At 41.2% G+C, this 19,070-nt stretch overlaps 1 protein-coding gene across 2 annotated transcripts in view; it reads right to left on the bottom strand.

Annotated features, from left to right (window-relative positions):
- Positions 1 to 18,689, bottom strand: part of arid1ab (AT-rich interactive domain 1Ab) — a 56,580-nt gene extending 37,891 nt beyond the window's left edge. Inside the window, exon 1 of one of the 2 annotated variants that reach the window (XM_085263537.1) lies at positions 17,385 to 18,689. In XM_085263537.1, the coding sequence (XP_085119663.1) occupies positions 17,385 to 18,281 (897 nt within the window). In that variant the 5' untranslated portion in view covers positions 18,282 to 18,689. The remainder of the gene's footprint in view (positions 1 to 17,384) is intronic. The other variant, XM_085263538.1, reaches the window with a different exon arrangement.
- Between the last annotated feature and the right edge of the window lie 381 nt (positions 18,690 to 19,070).

Raw genomic sequence — 19,070 nt, 5'->3', positions numbered from 1 at the left:
ACCAATTTTAACATTTGCTTTTTGGTGTTACCTTGAAAGGGCTTCTAGCATGTTAGCATGACACACCCAAACAAATTACACTGAACATTAAAACACAGCATCTGGGAGAAAAAAAAAAAAAAGACCTCAGAGAAACTGTTATATTTATTGTTCGACTTACAAAACCCCCCAAATTAACAGGTAGCACTCTCTTGCTTGATGGCTAACCCTACGAGATGTTAGCAACCTTTAGAAATATATACTCCTGGGTAACAATAGCACTAAATTAGCTTTGTCACATTATAACTCTCTTTTATAATCTGCTTTCCCCATTTAGTGTCATTTACATACACAACACACATATATATATATATATATATACACACACACACACACACACATATATTTTCTCCTGTAGGATCTGTGTGGTGCCACTGAGAATCAGAGAGCATATCCCTTATATGGTCATGTCACACATCTTCTGTAGCAAGATTATGAGGGGCAGCAAATAAGAAGTTAAATAGAGGCTCATTTCAGACAGAGGAGCAGTAGCGAGGCTCAGCACGAGATAAATGAAGAATTATTTTGATCTGTGAATCATGCAAAGCTATTATGATAGAATCCAAATATAAAAATAAGGTTTAGAAAAGGATCATAATAGATGTCCGTTAATTTTTAACATTTACCATGACCCTGTGAATGCCAGTGGTTTACCTTAGCCACACATAAATAACATAAAAGAGCAAATCAGACAACAAAGAAAAAACATGGTATCTGAAAATAACTCATTCCAATTACAAATAAAATATTCTATGACAGTCTATTCTCATGAAATAGACTGCTTGTTATATAACCGGCGAGGTGGTGTGCCCGTCATTGTCCTCAGCATTTAGCCATAAATCAGAGTGTAAAATAAGTTAACATTCATTTTCAGTGGGTATTAAATTTTTAGTATGGCATTATAAAAGTAATGTGACTTGGGGGGAAAAAAAAGAAGTTCTGTTATGTAGGGGAATTCCCTGACAAACACAGATCAAAAGGTATGTGACAAAGTGTTGCAGCTACCACTTTTTCCTGTCAGGTTGATTTTTCTTTTGTTTTTTTTACACCTTTAGAAAGGTTACTGGCATCTTATCATGCGAAAGATGAAAATATGCCAGTAACCAGTATTCTATGGAAATAATTTGGCATTGCAAAAATGATTAGAACTACATTTCCTCATGAATAATATATAACAGATTTAAATCAATAAAATTTACACTAAAACCAAGGATATCAGTATAAATGCACTCATCAAAATGTATTACAAACCGACTCATCAGAATCAGTTCAAGTCTCTGAGGTGTTTGTTTGGAGGCAGAATCTCACTAAACTCCTGGCACATCGTTCTTGACTCGACGTGACTTAAAGGTTTACAACAAACCTTCCTCACACAGAAGCCTTAACTATGCGTGCTGGATTACGTCTCAAGCCACAACACGGTACTCTTTCCTTTTTCTGCTCAGTCATCTAATCAATTCTGAAGGAAACGCTTCCCCTCTGTTCCATAAAAAAATAAAAAATAAAAAAATAACTACAATTAGCACATGGCTAATCTGCATAGAGGGAAGCCAGAGCACTCTTGGCAGAAGAGGTTGCATGGAGTATATTGTGTCATGATAACAGGGGCTGCTGGTGGATATAGCAACTAGTCAAAAGCGCGTGTGTGACATGGGGTTGGGGAAAGGGATTTGTCAGGCACTGGGGAGGGTGAAGTGGGTGGGGCAAAGCTTGAGTGCAAAGCTGGAGTCTATGGGGCCAAGCAGAGCAGATGGACCGAGGGGGGGGGGGGGGGGGGGGGGGGACTGCTGCTAATTTAATCCGCCACACAGCCACATGGCCTTGACTCGGCACACACACACACACACACTACTGTTCAGTGTTAAAGCCCTTGGACATGCAAACACACTACAGCAACAACACTTGCTGGCTACGGCCCCTCTCAGACGGTGGCTACGTCATACAAGTCACATCCATAAAGAGAGAGGATATCCTGCTCTTTATCACCAATGTCAAGTCAGAGGCTAAGATTTGTTTCTAAGGGTCCGTCAGGTGAACCTGCGCAGCGAAAACTGACCCCACGTTAATGCCGGCACTCACGTTCACAGTGGGAGCTGCCCAGTGTGACCCGACTTCACTGTTTAAGCTCCGAACACTGTCGCTGTACAAGTGAAGGGTTAAGCACTTTCCTCCACAGTAAGTGACGGTGTTCCTCATCCACTTTCTCTAGTGACATTTTTACAGCTGTGTAAGGAGTCATGCTGGTAACACTTCCCTTTGAACTCACATACAGCAGACAGAGGACCAAGAACCTAGGCTGAATATTAAACCTCTTGTCTTTATTTATGGTATAGCAGCAAAAATTGCCGTTACATCTACCATATTTTCCGCACTATAAGGCGCACTTAAAATCCTCAACAATCGGCAGTGCACCTTATAATCTGGTGCGCCTTATCTATGAATTCTGGCTGTGTTTACTGACCTCGATTTTATGTGGTACACGGCGCTCAAAAATCTGTCAAAAAATGTTTTAGTAGGACTTTGCTAAGCTACGAAGCCGCACCACTGGATGGATTGTCTGAGCATTATGGCTACCGTAGTCAGGAGCCTCGCAACTCATAGTAATCTGGGTCCAAAACTTCGTCCGCGTCAGGTCCCAAAGTCAAACGAACACTGTGTAAATTCTTTCATCTTTAACAAAATGATCAGTATTGCTGCTTTACCAGGTGTAACAATTAAGTTTAACATCCAGGCATCCATGAAAACAGAATTTATTTAATTTAACAGAGTTAGAAGTAAGCAGGAAGTTAGCTCGCTTGTTTCGCTAGTTATCTAAACATGATATATCATGTTCTGACTGAGAGATTTCTGGAAAAAAATAAAATGTACAGCTCTGCTATCACTTCCAACATGAATGAAGACAGAAAACTACACAACAGTGACGTTTGTAGGGTTACTGAAGTTGGATTAGATGGTATATAATGCTGTGCTAGTGATCGCTAGCGACACAGCTATGTTAGCATAACAAAGCGTAACACAGTGAACCTGGAGAATGAACGCTAAATTTTTTCCACTTGATAAAAGTTCCCGATGTTTTATTTTGACAAATGCAATCGCATGGAAAATTGCTGTAAATGGACCAAACTTCAGTAGGGGAGAACAACTGAGGTAATCCAGCCACAATATGAGATTAGTCATTAATGTAAGATAAGAAAACATTTTATTAGTCCCACACGTGAGAAATTTGTTTTGTTACAGCAGAAAGTGGACAGTGCAAAGTTACAAAGCAAAAATTAGAAAAACACTGGAACAACATATACTGTTGTTCCAGTGTTTATAGAGCCGCTACCAGAGAATTCAACATTAATGAATCAATGGTATAGAAGTGGAGGAAGCAAGAGGAATGAGTTGAGTAAAGTTTGACTTATCTGACTGTTTTGTTTCGTTTAATGCCTTATAATCCGGTGCGCCTTACGGTCCAAAAAATACAGTATTATTAGATTTATATCCATTTACACCTGTAGGGATTATTTTATTCTCAATTCACCTACTCATATGTTTATGGGTGTCTTCAATGTGGAAATAATGCTTAAATTAACTATTCCCCCATCTGGAACATGTATAGTTTTTGATTTTGGTGGAAGTCATCCTATCTTTTATGCAAGGGAAAAACCAAAATCATCATAAAATATACCTAAACCGCATATTTCATTAACTCACATCCAAATAAATTTGATGACTTGTTTTAGAATTTCTAGCCTTCATCGCTCCCAGAGTACAAAACTGTTACACGTAAGCAATCCTGTCGCTGGCTAAGCTGCTTGTAGCTGTCCTTGACTGCATTCATTGGCTCCCTGTTACATTCAGAAGCAAATTTAAAGTCATTGTAAATCATCCCAATAGAGCACTTCACTCTCAGACTGTTGGCTTATTTGTGGTTCCTTAAAAGTAGAATGGGAGGCAGAGCCTTCAGCTTTCAGGCCCCTCCTCTGTGGAACCAGCTCCCAGTTTAGATTTAGGAGACAGACACTGTGCACTTTTAAGATTAGACTTAAAACAGATTTTTTTTGTTAAATGATACAAGACAGTGACAAAATAGCACCAAACTTGGAGAGCTGGATTTAAAAAACTTTCCACCTAAAGATTATTTGGAATATAATTTAGCTAGCTGTAATTTTAACCCATTTCCATTCCTACTCTTTATATGTGTCCTAATTACATTAGACCGTGATATGAACTGATCTTGATGTTGTCCATGTTTTGACATCATTTAGCATTTATTCAACTAAGGCTATAGTGATTAGTATAAAGAAAGTCCTTCTTATAAAACCAAAACAACAAAAAAACATTCATATTCTTCAACGTGACATATCAGGAAACGCAACATCCTGAAACCAGAACTCAGGTCTCACATCAGCACAGTACAGACATTTTTTCAAGTAATATAAAAACGCATCAGAAGCTTTATGCCAAAAAAAAAAAAAAAAAAGTTGCACTACAGCAATGACCAATCATACTGATTCATTTAAATAAATGATGACCAAGACCTGCCCCAGGCTGTAATGTTAGTCCCATTTGGATATCAGTATCTAAGGGCTAATTACATTTTGGGAAACCTTATTAAAAATTCTTATTACCTTAATAATTCATAACATTATTTAAATCGAATTAAAAGACAAGTTTTAAAATTTTCCCAGGGGTGTTAAAAACTGTGTGATCATTATAGTAACTGAACCGAGTGCCAAACACAGCAAAGTCCCAACTCCAGCGTAGTAAACAATTGAGATTGCTTGTTCAGAAGAGCTTAAGGAAAGCTTAAGCAAAGCCTACCAATGTGTCCAAATAGTTGTGGAAAAATCTATACCTGTAAGCTACAGTAAGCAAGCTAAGAAGGGGGGCACATTCTCAATTAAACAATTAAGTCTTAGCTTTCCAAATGCATCAACCTCTACTTGGTGCTGACCGCTGCATGACTCTGAATAAAAGCAAGCACGAGGATTGGGCTGGGTAGAGGGGGCGGCAGCCGGCGCCTGCTGGTGCTATCATCCGTACTGAGCAGAGGGAACAGCACCCTACACACCCAGATGTTCACCCAGCTGTTCCAAAGAACTCAAAAGCTGTTCTGGGAGGAGAAGAAGAAGGGAACTCGTGCACTCGGATGACAAAATCTGCTTTCACATCTCTGCGAGATGAAGGAAGAAGTGAAGCTTTTCCAGGGCTATTTAAAGCTTAGAAGAACAACAGAGGCGACAACAGAAAAGTAGGAGCTAGAAGAAAAAAACAAGGCGCTGCTCTTGCATGAATTAGGGTTGGGTTAAAAGGTATAAAGGAAAGCACTGCTGCTTAAAAGGGACCCTTTGCATTTCTGGGCACTTTTATTTCCAATGACAAGCAGCCATAGGTAGATGTCGCATATATTACAGGTATTCCTGGGTCTGTTAATATAAGGTTTGATAGCAGAACATTTGTAAAACCTTAAAGACTAGTCGGTTCTTTCTTTAGCTTCCACTTTACTCTGACATTTAACAATCACACAGGGAGAAATAAACTGTGGCGGCAGCACAGACAGCAGTGTCTGCACATGCTGCTGGCTCAGTTAATGGCAATGTAGTTTGACAAAAACAACTTAACTGGAGCTCTACTTTGTAGCTTTTGAACTTTCAATTGCATTTGGGGAACAAATACTCAGATAATAACAACTAAATTGCTCATCATCCCACCAGATCATGAGCTCAGACAACTCAATCTTCCAACAAAAAAATGGGAGATCTGGTAACAACTCAACCTCAAATTTATTTTTTCAAACTACTTCTCTCGAGATCAAGATGAAGCGAGGTATGGATAGATGTCCCCTATGAGCAAGCATGGCAATGGTGGGGAGGAAGAACTCCTGTTTAACAGGAAGAGACAACTGGCAGAACCAAGCTCAGGGAGGGGAAGCCATCTTCTGTGACAGTTTGAGAAATAAGGAGAAATTCCAGACATAATAACAACAGTACAAGTGGTTTGTGTCCATCCACGCATTTTGAAGGGAAGTTTGTTCATATCCGATTTAAACATCCACACTCGAGATGGAAAGAAAAGCTCAAGAGATATGGTTTAAAAACAGGTATAATTTGACATATTTCCAAGCGAAATTATCAAGAAAACCTGTGAATATGGTGTGACTGTCAAATGATGAGTTCATAAAGTTAAAGAACCAGTAGGCACCACTTAAACCCTAGTCATGTGATATTAAAGATAGGGGAATCTGAAACACCTGGCTTTCTGACAGTATGTGTAGAGAAGGCAGGTGAAAACTACAGCAAGGTTGTCAGCAGTTTTATTAATGTTGAAAAGTTTTGAATAATTACTTCCAGTTCCCCTGTCTCAAAGTGGTTTGTGGTTAGATTGCAGAAATATGATCTGTTGCTATAACAATTATTAGACATTTTTATGCTAAAACATATATGTTAATACACCAGGAAATTTGAAGCTAATATGTGTTAAATACAGGAGCTTAATCATGTTTCTGTTAAATGAATACAGCTGGGGTGTTACGTTAAAGCCCAAACTTGGCACTGGGTTTCCTGTGACTGCACTTATCCTGTTACAAAAAAAAAAGAAAAAAAAAAAAGCATCAATTCATTAAGTTCAAGACTAAACAAAACATGCTAACGACGTGTCCGTTAAAAGACAATGGCCAATGTGTGTCTGCCATTCTGCTGCGACTGCTTTCAAAGAACTAAAACCATGACTGAATAAGCTGAGCGTTCCATAGTAGGACTTCACTAACCATTGCATGACCAAAGGTAGTTAGAACTATACAGAACCATGATTCTGCACAGTTGACCAAAATGTTACTTGACCATAACTTTAAAAATAAGAAACTCAACTCATCAGTACCAACATCACTGTGGCGACTGGCACATGTGAGCGACTGTTTACTGATGATTAACAACATAGCTGTGAGGTGCTAACTGGTTCCCACACTGTACTGATAGACTCAGTGTGTGTGGCTCTCCAATTAGGTAGATCAGAAAATCTTTCTGTTACCACCCAGTACAAAAAAAGCGTAGGAAAACTCCCTGACCTGTCAGTGCAATGTTAAGGTTTGGTGGTACAAGAGAGTGAACACTGGCTGTGACTCCCAGCTGTCAAACTGTCAGGCCAAACATATATTTCCAGGTGACAGCGGCTGTGTCCCAGGAGTGAGACAAGGTGAGTTTGGATGGGAGATCAGCAGGGCTGAGAGCAAGCCAGTGGAAAGAGTGCAGCATGTGGTGAGAAACAGCAGGCAGCAAACCAGATGTTCAACATGCAACAGTGGCGTAATAGAAAGTAATACATGTATATTGCACCTTTGTTGAAGAACTTATCAACACACTGTTAAACAGAACAAAAGGCATTTTGAAAATGCATTTTTACTTTCAAATCAGGTTTCAAAAAAGCAGAATACTGAACTAATATAAAATACACTAAGCCCACCTTGACTGTGAAACATAGCCAAAACATTTCTTCAATTATAACCTGTGAAACAATTTGAAACCTAATGACACATTAACAATTACACAGCAACCCTTAGAATATTGTTAAAATGTAGTTACAGTGGACACTCATCCTGTAAAGCACACCTGTGTGGCTTGTTGAGTACAGTTCAAGAGTGGCACTGGCACTCTGGTCACACCAACACTTTAACGGGAACGCTCATGGAAGAAAAAGTGGTCTCTGCTCTTCTCTCCTGCTCAGAGATAAGCCACTCGATGGGTTAGCGGGCACAGCAACTCCTCCAATGCTCTGTCAGCATTGGAGGCAAGACAGCGATCGGTTACATCACGTTGCCGAGGCTCAGCAGGCACTGCCGAGAAGGATGCTTATTCAGGCTGACCATTGGAACCCTGGACGACCCATTACGATAAGTGTGTCACTCACTAGTATGCCAAAAATACCCTGGCTGCTGAATGAGGCGAAGCCACTTAAGGACCTGGCTGGGTCACTGGCTGCCTCATGGTTAGAGTCACAACTCTGATGCTGACGTCAGACACTCTGTCAACATAAGGAAAACATGCCTGGTCATAATCTGAATCACAGACGGGTCATTTTAATGAAATAAAAGGGGTTTTGTACTTTACAGCAGGGCTTTCTAGTCTTAAAATAATCTAAACACATACATAAATAAAGCTAGACAGCTGTAAAAAAAACAAAGAAAAAAAAAACAAAGAAAAAAAACTGTTCTCAACACGCTTCAAAACAAATGAGAGAGAGTAAACTGGAGTGGTGAGACCGTTGGGGTTGTTAATTTGCACTCTCCTGTGGGTAGAATCGCCTCTCACATACACGCTCATGCAAATGTCTAGGTAGAGAGAGAAATATGTCAACGCCTGTTACTGTTCTTTCTACAGCCATGCCACCACAGGTATCACCAAAGCAGCACAATCTTAACAGCAGCCTGGCACATCAGAAATCACCCGCTACACAAGGCAGAAACAACACCGCTAGTAAACTGCTTCTTCTGCTTGTCCCTGTGCAACTTTGCACCTACTGAGCACTGGTTGCTCATCCATGTGCTCAACAAACCATCAACCAAACAGGGTGCTGATACCTGGTACAGGAACCAACTGCGATACTGAACTGGAACGTGGCCTGTTTTTATTGTAAAAGTGTATGATATTTATTTTATGTCAAGCAACAACAAGTACCTTACTTTTAATAGCATCATTTTGAACTTTAAACAGAATCTAAGTCAGACTCCAGCAGTAAGAACTGTTCTGATGTCAGTCACTGCTAAGGTTGTTGCTACTGATTATGTGCACTGTCAATTAAACTGTTAAGTAGATTACTTTATAATCTCTTGTGTCAAAGAGCAGTAAAGCTTGCCTCTTACATTTCCAGACACAAAAGTGACATTTAAGTTTTATCTCACCGACAGTCCAGAGGGGATTCACTTCAAGGCTGCCAACTAATCAGTTATTTCCTCTATCAGACACTTCATCTTTTCATCTACAAACTCTTAAAAACTGTCAAACATAGCCGCTTTGTCATAGTCCAAAACCCAAAAATTGTAGTTGTTAACATGAAAGACTAATAATGTGAAAAAACAGAAATGTGGAACCAGTTGCATAAAAAAATACTTCATCTAGCAGTATTGTGTGTATGTCAAAGTATCCAGCAGTGACTCTCTGAAAACATACCTAGACATTACAATTACAAAGCAGTTACACAGTCTGCAACATATACTCCCTATGATCAGTTATTGATTTGAGAATGAGCAATATGCCCTCTGTTTGTTTGCTTGTTTTCACCAAAGACTCAGATCAGATCTCCTTTCCTTCATTGGGAGTCATTTCAGATCTTATTGTGGTCAAAGATAGATTAAGCTTAGTATGCATTTTTTGAAGTGCACAAAGACAGAGTGAGAAAGAAACACCCAGTGCTACCTAGAATTCTGGAGGTTTGCTAACGAGTTCTTTTCCAACACTACTTTACAGTATATTGATCTTTGTCAGAGCGATCAAGGTTCACTAACCTATAAAAGTTAACAAATTACTGTTGTTGTTGTTTTAATTTTACTATAAACTGAATTTTCCATATAACAAAATATGCTTTGTAGCAAGACTGAAAGTCAGACTCACACAAAATTAGAAATTGCAGGTCACACAATAAAAAAAGAAAATGACTGTACTAACATCTGAAAAGTTCAACCAACTGTATTCGTTGAAAAAAGATAAATGATCATTAATTAGAACAGTTAATACTACTTTCTAACTAATCTGTTAAAGGCAGAAAATCTTTTTTTCTCATTTGCTTCTGATGTTGTAGCTTTTTATTACCTCACTGTTACACATTTATTTTCTATCAATCACTAACAGAATTTTTTCCCCTCAAACATGGGGCTTTCACAGGAATTGTCATTTCCACAGCTTTGCTTTTATTGACAGCAACGAAAAAAAAAAAAAAAAAAAAAAAAAAAAAACACCCTGTGAATATCACATTAGGCAAAACAGAAAGCGAGGTAATGACCAGCGGGCACAATTACACCTCCAGCTCACATCACGGCCGAGTTCCACAAAGGAAATGAAGGTAGAAAGATCAGCAGCATCTTGTGCCCTTATATTCCTTTCCCCCCTGCTTTATAGATGAGCCATTGGCTTTTTCCCCCCTTTGCGGAGATCAAAGGTGAAAGCTGCATGAAAGCTGGGAGGAAGCATCATTCTCTACCACAGAGTATCAACAACTGCACCCATTTAAAGGTTAACCACTTTATTCCATAAAAACACACACACCATACGTCATGTAAATGAAGTCTGTAGTCCCACACAGGCCCACAGAAGGATATTACTATGCTAATCCGAAGCATTTTTAGAAGGTAAATGTCAAAAGAAATGAATTACCTTTACATTCCAGCATGCCCTGATGCAATAGCCCAAGCCTGACATTTGTCCACGAGGAGCTTGTTTTTCCCAATGTATTTTCAATTGCAACAAAGAGGATACAATTATTCAGATCGAGTCATTTCCACCATGACAGTGTCTGTATTAACCTTTTGAGTCATTAAACCAGACTCCCAACACAAACTGTTTTAGAGACAACTTGAAATCAATAAAGTTTGGGAGATGCCGGTGGAACAGCAAGAAGCTGAGGAAAAACAAAAAAAAGAACAACAAAAATACACTGAGCTGGACCACACAGCTGTGTGCTGTGGCTGAGAGAGAGAAAAAAAGAGCGATGTTAGTAAAGAAAGACGGATGGCTGGTGACACGTGGAGTAAGAGCAGGTCAGAGGATCCTGAGGCAGTGGCAGACACACAAACACACAACAACCACGTAACTGCTGCACTTTACACAGAAATACACACAGCTGTCAGGGGCAGACGAAGATCATTCACAAAACACCACCACCACCCCTTCCCCCGGGTATCACTGACACCGTTTCTCCCTCACACACACACACACACACACACACACACACACACACACACACACACACACACACACACACACACACACACACACACACACACACACACACAAATACAGTTGCCAGGAGGCAGCATGCTGTCCATGAGGCCTGTGGAGAATCATTACTCAGCAGAGCAGACTAAAGAGCCGAGAGTGAACTTCCTTTTCGAATGCTCAGTGTTCCTCTTCTCCACGGCACCAAGCCCTATTAAACAGGGGTCCAAACCGTAGTGGGAAGTTGCGCTGTGTGTTTTCTTAGAACTGGGAGTTGTGTTTAGTGAACAGGAACAAAACAGAAACTGCTGGCCCAGCTGTCAAAGACCAGCATTAGGCTCTCAAGTGACTGAATAACGGTAGATAGTGTGCTATACAGTGATGTGTATAAACAGTCTGTATCTCAGTAGTGGTACTCCTGTCAATGACTAAACTGAGGCAACTATGCACGCTTAATTTTAGGAGAGATAATTTTGCACAGATTCAAGAGGCTGGACCCAAAAAAGCTGGCAAAGACTGAAATTTAACTAGTCACTGACGCTATGGAAATATTCTCTTATCTTCACTTATTTTCTAATTCGATTTTTAAGTGGAAAAAATAAACTAAAAAAATAACTCAAACCAAATGCAAATTAGAATTTTCTCAGCAGCAAACAATGTCATTACAAATTCCCACGCTCTCAAACAGTACCTACAAAAATAATAATAACAATAATAACAATAAATCCAAGTTAATCTACAACTTTGTTTATTGTGCTTTGTCATTATTGGTTAATTAAATAAACTAATAAATGTGTAATTGTGGCCTTACCCGTGCAAAAGGGAAACTTTTTGAACATCTCTGGTGATGGTGGTGGTGGGAGGTGGGGGACACACCTGGCGTTACACCATTCCAAACAAAGAAGCAAAAAAAACAAAAAAACAAAACCCCACTACAATCCACTTCAGAGTATTTGTTTGTGTGCAAGGTGTTATGGAAACCCATAATATGAGCCCTTATCCACCATTCAATTAACGCATTAACTCATCTTGAGCAGGTGGCCCAAGGCAGGTGAGTGGCTTGTTGAAAAACACAACAACAAAAAAAAAAACCCAAAAAAAAAAAAAACCAACAGCTGCTGAATTATTACCAGAGCCACCAATTAAAAGGCTGATCGTGCCACTGCTCATGACAGAAGAGCTGAAGCCTTTAATAAACTCTGCTGAAATGTAGTCGGCAGCACTTCAGCCGAGGGTAGCCTGTGTGAAAAACTGACCTGAACTTTGGTCTACTGACTGCCACATCAAACTCTGCAGTCAGACATCAAACATACAATCTCCCTGACTAAACATAACAAGCATGTAGCAGTGGCCTCATGTGACATATCTTTGCTATGATTTGAAAACAGTCTGGGTCCCACACGTGTTTATTTGCCCTTAGTGAAAGGTCCTGTCCTCCACACACCATGTCTTAGATCATATCCATTAAGGTAATGTGTTCTCTGCACCTGGACCACTGACATCAAGACAAACTCTTGTAGAGTTAAAGTTACTGTGAGTCTGCTCAATTCAGTTACACTAATGATAGTTTGTCAAAGCCCTTTTGCCTTCTGCTAAAATACAGTCATTGCTACCTTTACATTTGCTTAACAACCAAAAAATGTTCAATTATCCTCCAGCTTTCCAGCAAAACCTTGAATTCTTTTGCAAGGAATTGCTCTGAAGGCTCATTAGCCCATTGGAAAAGCATCCATGGATTTAAATCCAATGAAGGAAAAGTATTGGATTAGACATCAGTCTTCCTGTGGAAGAAATTGAGAAAATACAAGGCTAAAAGGACATAAACACAAACAAAGCTAATGCATTCTCAAGCTAAATCATTCTATTAACAAATTTTAGCTCATTATAACTTCTGTTTGCATATTTTAACGATAATTCACTGCTTTCACTGGGGGTGACTGCTATCAAAGAACACTTAGCAATCCATGTGCAGTATTTTTTAAACCCATTTTCACACTGCAGGTCTTAATGCTCAATTCCAATTTTTTGATCAAATATGATTTTTTTGTCTGCTTGTTGACACTACAAACAAAATGTGACAACAAACGCGCTCTAGTGTGAACCCTCAAAGCGGCCCGCATGCGCAAAAGAAGACGTCGCACACAACGCGCTCTGTTTAGATCCAGACTAAACAGTATTGTTTGCCTGATGGCCCTTAATATAAAGACTTGTTTTGGACTTTACGTTTCCAAATTTTGCTTTAAGTTATAAAGTTATTTTGTTATTTGCATATGGCCTAATAATTATCCTTATTGCTGTTTTGAGAGGAGCGGTGCTTCAAAGGATAGTTGCAGATTTCTGTCAGAGTCTGCAGATTATACAGTACAAATAAAATGTTCACGTTTCTTCAACGTTATCTTCCCAACAGTTTCACTGGATGGCCAGGAAGCGTTCACAATGTCTTCTCCGGAGCTGATAATTGGCGTCTGTCTTGTGTCAGTGACGTAAAAGATGGATTTAATGCGACATGACCGTTCAAACAGCAGTCGCTTTCTAAAACATCAGATATGTATCTGATTCAGTACCACATACGAAAGTGACCCAGATCGGATTTGAAAATATCGGATTTGTGCCGTTCACACTGTCATACCATGATCGGATATGGGTCGCATAGGGTCAAAAAAGTCGGATTTGATGCACTTTCGCCTGCAGTGTGAACGTAGCCTTAGAGTTTGACACCCACTGGGAATTAATTGCAGCATTTCACACACACTTAGCTGTAGAGGCACATCATAGTATCTCATTTTGAAAGTTCACCTACTGCTAACCAACAAGCACTGACCAGTACCATTTCCTGGCTGGACAGTTTGCTAAGGTCACTGCTATTTAGCTGTCAAATTAGTGCAGTAGAGGCACCTGCATCACAGGTTCACACTAAAGTGACTGTCCAGCATTCAACACACCTCCAGAGCAGAACAAGGACCACTGAGACTTACTGGAGAGGCAGCTGAGCATATCAGGCAGTGTTTCCCTCAACTGCAGATTGCAAAGGAAGATCTACTGATGCTGGCTTAGTGGGCTAAGCATGGTGGAACATGAACCAGTTCTCCACGAACTCCAGGGTCTGGTTAGAGTTGCCCTCTAGCTTATGGTGGTTCTATAGAGCAAAACAAGAACTACAGCTGGTGTGGTTTAAGACTGTGGAGTTCTGTCAAACTACAGGATGTGACACTGCAAACAGCGGACCGACATCGAGGACCAGCACAGCAGGCACCTAACCACCCTACCCAAGGGTGACTCTAGTCACTAACATTAAAAAGAATGGATAAAGTAATAAAAAGATGCACTAGGGCACCCTACATTTGGGCAGCTTGCCCAAGTATAGTCTATGTGTGGGAAACACTGCAATAACAAGGTACTTGGCAATTAAAATATTTACAGCTGAGCACCTTCTATAGCGTATTTAATAATTAATTAAAGCTCCCCCACAAATATCATTTGAATCTGTTAAAGATGTTGTGCTAACAATCTATCACCGACCACAAACATAGCAACAAATTCCAAGAAAGGTGGCAGGGCATTTCTTTGACACATTATAGAAAATATAAAAAAGGGTTATTTGAAGTTCATAACTCTCAATCTGACACCCTGAGTACTACGCAAACCTGATGAATGCTCAGTTTAGAAATGAAAGAAATGCCATTTAGACACACTGACACTTAGAAAAATGTGCAAGGTTTTCTAAAATATATTCAACTGAAAAGAAATAAAACGAGATAGGATTCAGATGTGCACTATTTAATATATATGCAATGTCAGGAACGTAATCTGCATGTATCTAACTACCGACATCCAATATTTAAGCAAGTGATGTAAATATGGCAACTCTACAGCAATAAAGGCTGGACCCTGCTCAAATTGAACTCATCCACCCTGACAGCAGCAATTCCCAGTTTGCCTAAATTTAATGCCGTCCCCGGGCACAGACACTATTCCACATGCTGGAGGTGACAAACTGAAAGTAAAAAGGAGCATCCTAACTTTCCTGGAAACAGCAGCGAGGGGCCCTCCGGAGAAAGATGGGCGCACTCAGCGCGACACCCCTCATCCGTCCTGGAATATGTGGGGTTTTTTTTGTATAAAGCGACGGCAATAAGCAAACACGGCCCGTGTCCAATTGCTGCGGAATATCTGGGTGTTTGTTCTAAAACACACTGAACCGAGCACTTCTGCAGCCACTCTACAACTGTGCACCATCCGGCTCTAAGTGCAGGCAATTTAACTTGTTGTGGATGCAGCGAAAGCGGCAATCAAAATGTGTGAAAAGCTGTCGCCTTAAAAGTTTAAAGCAACAAGTGGTGGGTTCACCTCTCTGGATGAAAAGTCTGATGAAACATCTTTTGGTGGGAAATAAAAACAAACAGCCCATCTATCACTTTTCATTTACAAAAGCCACGTGCAAAATGTTTTGAGAAAACGGACACTGAAAGTAAATGAGAATACAGAAGAGATATAAAAATGTTGTTTTTAAGCAAATGTCAAATAAAGAGTTTAATTTTATGCCTCCCGCAATCCTGTATGTACACAGATAAAGCATCCCTCTGTGGCCTATATATGTTTAATTAATTAAGCCAAAACCCACAAAATATTCTCAAATGCATCCAACTCTACCTACCTACATTGCCTATGACACATAACTGTAGCATAAAACACTACACAAGGGGCCGTTATCTCTTAAGAGAAAGATGTAGGTAAGCACTGTTGACATACTCTGCCTGTGGAAGTAAATTAGGCTACCTGCCGGGAAGAAGAAGAAGAAAAAAAAAGCTGTGACACTTGGCTGACACCTTGCTTGCTTGTAAACACAACTGCAGCCAGGCAGGCTCCATCACGTGGCCACAAGACTTTCAGGGCCACACCAGTCTCCTCAACTCCTGATCTGGAAACAGCACAGAACACAGTTGTAGGAGAGGGGCTATATGACCACACCTACTCTCTCTGCTGTTCTGGAGTCAGTTGACTTGAAGGAGCAGTGCACGCTGTGTACCCCCCTCCCCCCACAAGCAAAAATGGGAAAAAATGAAGAAAAAAAACCCCCAAACTTTACATGCCAGGTCAATAACAGCAAAGCAGTGACTGAGCACGTGTCAGGTTAATCACACAAATAAAAACAACGGTGACTCCACATCACTACATCATCATGCAAATTACTGCAGTGGGAGGAACTGAGCAAACTGTATTCTCAAAATGCTTTCACAAATAAAATGCAACCAAATCATAGGTTAGCATTTACAGATAAATAAGTAGTCTTTGGGTTTTAGATTTCTGTTGATATCACTAGAATAATAAATATGTTTTTACAATTCTTTTTAATTACACGACCATATAGCTGCATTCAAAATCGCTCAAAATGATAATAAATACAACAAAAAAATCAAAAAAGAGAGGCAGGGACTATGTTTTCTTTACGCAGTGGAGGAACACTGGGCAGAGGGGGCTGTTTTTCTGCAGCCTTCCATTAGATGCAATTATAAATGGCCGAGAGCAGAGGGATGGGGGAGCCAATCAGATCTCGGCTCGCATGTCAACCTAAGACCAACTGTCTCCTGGCTCTGACAGCAGGATTTTACCTCCATAATTCAAATCCCAAAGCAAAGGCAATCTGCACTTTGCCAACTCCGAGCGCCGGGGCCGTGTTTACAGGCGGCACATGGAGGAAAGAGGCAGAGAAAAAAAGACAGCGAACCGAGTCGAACCGATCCCGCAATGAATGAAAACCCTCAAGTCGAGACAATCAATCGCGGTCACAATCACACTTTGATCCGAGTAAACACTTTATCGGGATGGAATTGTTGCCATTCTCCCGACTCTGAGACACATCTCTACTCCGGCCTGCAGCGGCTTTTTAACAGACACAGCGCTCTTTTTCTTAATGATTATGCAAATATTATTTAACGGCTATCGCTGTCATTTGCATCTTGTTTATCGCCTCGACAGCCACTGACACAACTTTTGATAGCACCGGAGGGAGCTCGGCACCGAACAGAACCGGACTCGCTGCGGATTCTCGCAGAAATGACAGCGGTTACAGCACTGACAGCGAGGCTAGAGCAATACCGCGAACAAATATCACCTCATCTCCCTGCACACACGCACACACTTTCTCCCCGCTAACTCTTGTTCTACTTAGTCTAACTCTTGCCCTGTACCAAGCAGGGACACACACCGATACCCACGTCTCGGAAAGTTGTTTCTGACGGAATATGCGGCTTCTTTCTCTGTCTAAACACTATTGCAGGGGTGGTATTGGGAGAGAGAGAGAGGCAGCCATTTTAGAGCTCTTGCTACATAGACAATGGCTGGTCCAATGCAATATTCAACTCTACAGTGCTTTTTCTCAGCGACTGAGAGACTTTAAGTCAGCCAAAGTGTGTCAGTGCAGTGAGTGAAGTTTACCTGATTTCTGTTTGGAGGTTGTCCAGTGTTTCCCGGGCTCATGGGAGGCGGATGGTGGGTCCTTTGTTGCCAAGCCGGATGAACCCCACCATACTGACTGCTGCCCATATCCCCTGGTCCCTTGTTGGCCCCCTCCTGATTGTTATAGTCTCCTTGGGGATAATTCGGGTAGCTCCTGGTAGGGCTGGGGGATGTCAAAAGCTGATTTAAAGTTGGCGTAGACGTAGGTTGTTGGTTTCCCATGTTATATCTCTGATTATTATAAGAGGCAGCCATAGCTGTGGTTCCTCCTGCTGGCTGTTGCTTGCCTGGCTGCCCCCCAGCCGGAGGCTGGTTGTTACGCGGGGAATTCATGGCCCCGTATCCCGGGCCCTGGTAAGAAGTCCTGTTCTGGAACGGGCTGTAGTTGTTGTAATGGTTGGGGTAGCCGTGTTCGTGTGAATTAGGGGGGTAAGAGTCCATCATGCCCGGCCCCGATGCAGCTGCCATGCCAGGGCTTTGTTGTCCGCCATGTTGATGAAAAGGGGCCCGGGTGTAGTGCTGGTTGTAACCGTAAGGAGGTGGAGGAAAGGGGCCCGGGTGGTGGTGTCCCATCCCGGGATGGTTATTCCCTTCGGGCCCGCCTGTATCATTCTGATTACTGCTATTATTATTTACCCTGGGTAAATTCCCGTTGCCGTTCTTCATGTCAGGATCCCCTCCTCCCCCAGCATTTCCAGCATCGGTCCCGTCCTGCAGCTCCTTCTGCCCAGGAGATCCGCCGTCAGGTCCCGGTTCCTTATTTTCATGCTGTTTCTCTCCCGGTACCGACTCCTCCTGTGTGTCCCGATCCGGCTTTTTTAGTTCGGATGGCGGGCTAGTGTTGAGAGTGGCGACGCTAGCGACCTGAGCGGCCATGATATCCCTCTCTCTCTCTCCCCCACTCTTTCTCTGCCTCTCTCTCAGCACGGCGACTCACACACAATCAAACTTCGAATAACCATTGAATATAAATACAAGTATATTTATAACAACGTACCCGTTGTCCCGGTTCATTCCCCCCTTTTCCCTCCGCCCGGACCGGTATCCGGTAATCCACCGCGACTCCGTTTAAAGTTAAAACAGAGAGGGGAAAGTTTGTGAAAGAAAAAATGTATAAATACAGAGCCAGGGAAGTGAATTTAACCGACACAAGTGAGTGTGTGTGTGTTGGAGGGGGGCCTTCTGTTACAGAACGAGAGCGCGAGCTAGAAATCAACCAAACCAGCACGAGGCTCCGCGAGATACAGCCATCTTACCGACATGTCGCGAGAAAATAAAAACCCGGAGCGGAATCTACAGCAACTGGATTCGGACTGCTTGTTCCCTGTTGTTTATACACAAGGAGAGCCGTTATTGAAGGTCTAATACGCTTTGAACTGAGCGCATACATAAAACCGTCGACGTATTCGAGAAGCGGTGTTTGTTAGCATAAAGTGCCAGCCGTACAGAGGGTAATTAAATGACGCAAATTAATAAAAAGCTAATGTCTCCTGGAGAGATGTTTATTTAGAAAATAAGTTACACTAATTCTCTGTGCTGTCTTTCATTTTAAATAGGAATTAATCAATATGCGTTATAATATAATACATAATATAATCCTAGTAAATAAAACACGATTTTAGTTGTATGCTTTTATACTGGGGATACTACCTGCTAAGATACACG

This window comes from Mchenga conophoros, linkage group LG22 (assembly GCF_057382185.1).
Source record: "Mchenga conophoros isolate Kocher_MC1m ecotype Shallow Benthic linkage group LG22, M_conophoros_male_GT1.1, whole genome shotgun sequence".
Lineage (NCBI taxonomy): Eukaryota > Metazoa > Chordata > Actinopteri > Cichliformes > Cichlidae > Mchenga > Mchenga conophoros.
This window is presented reverse-complemented; position numbering and strand designations above follow the sequence as displayed.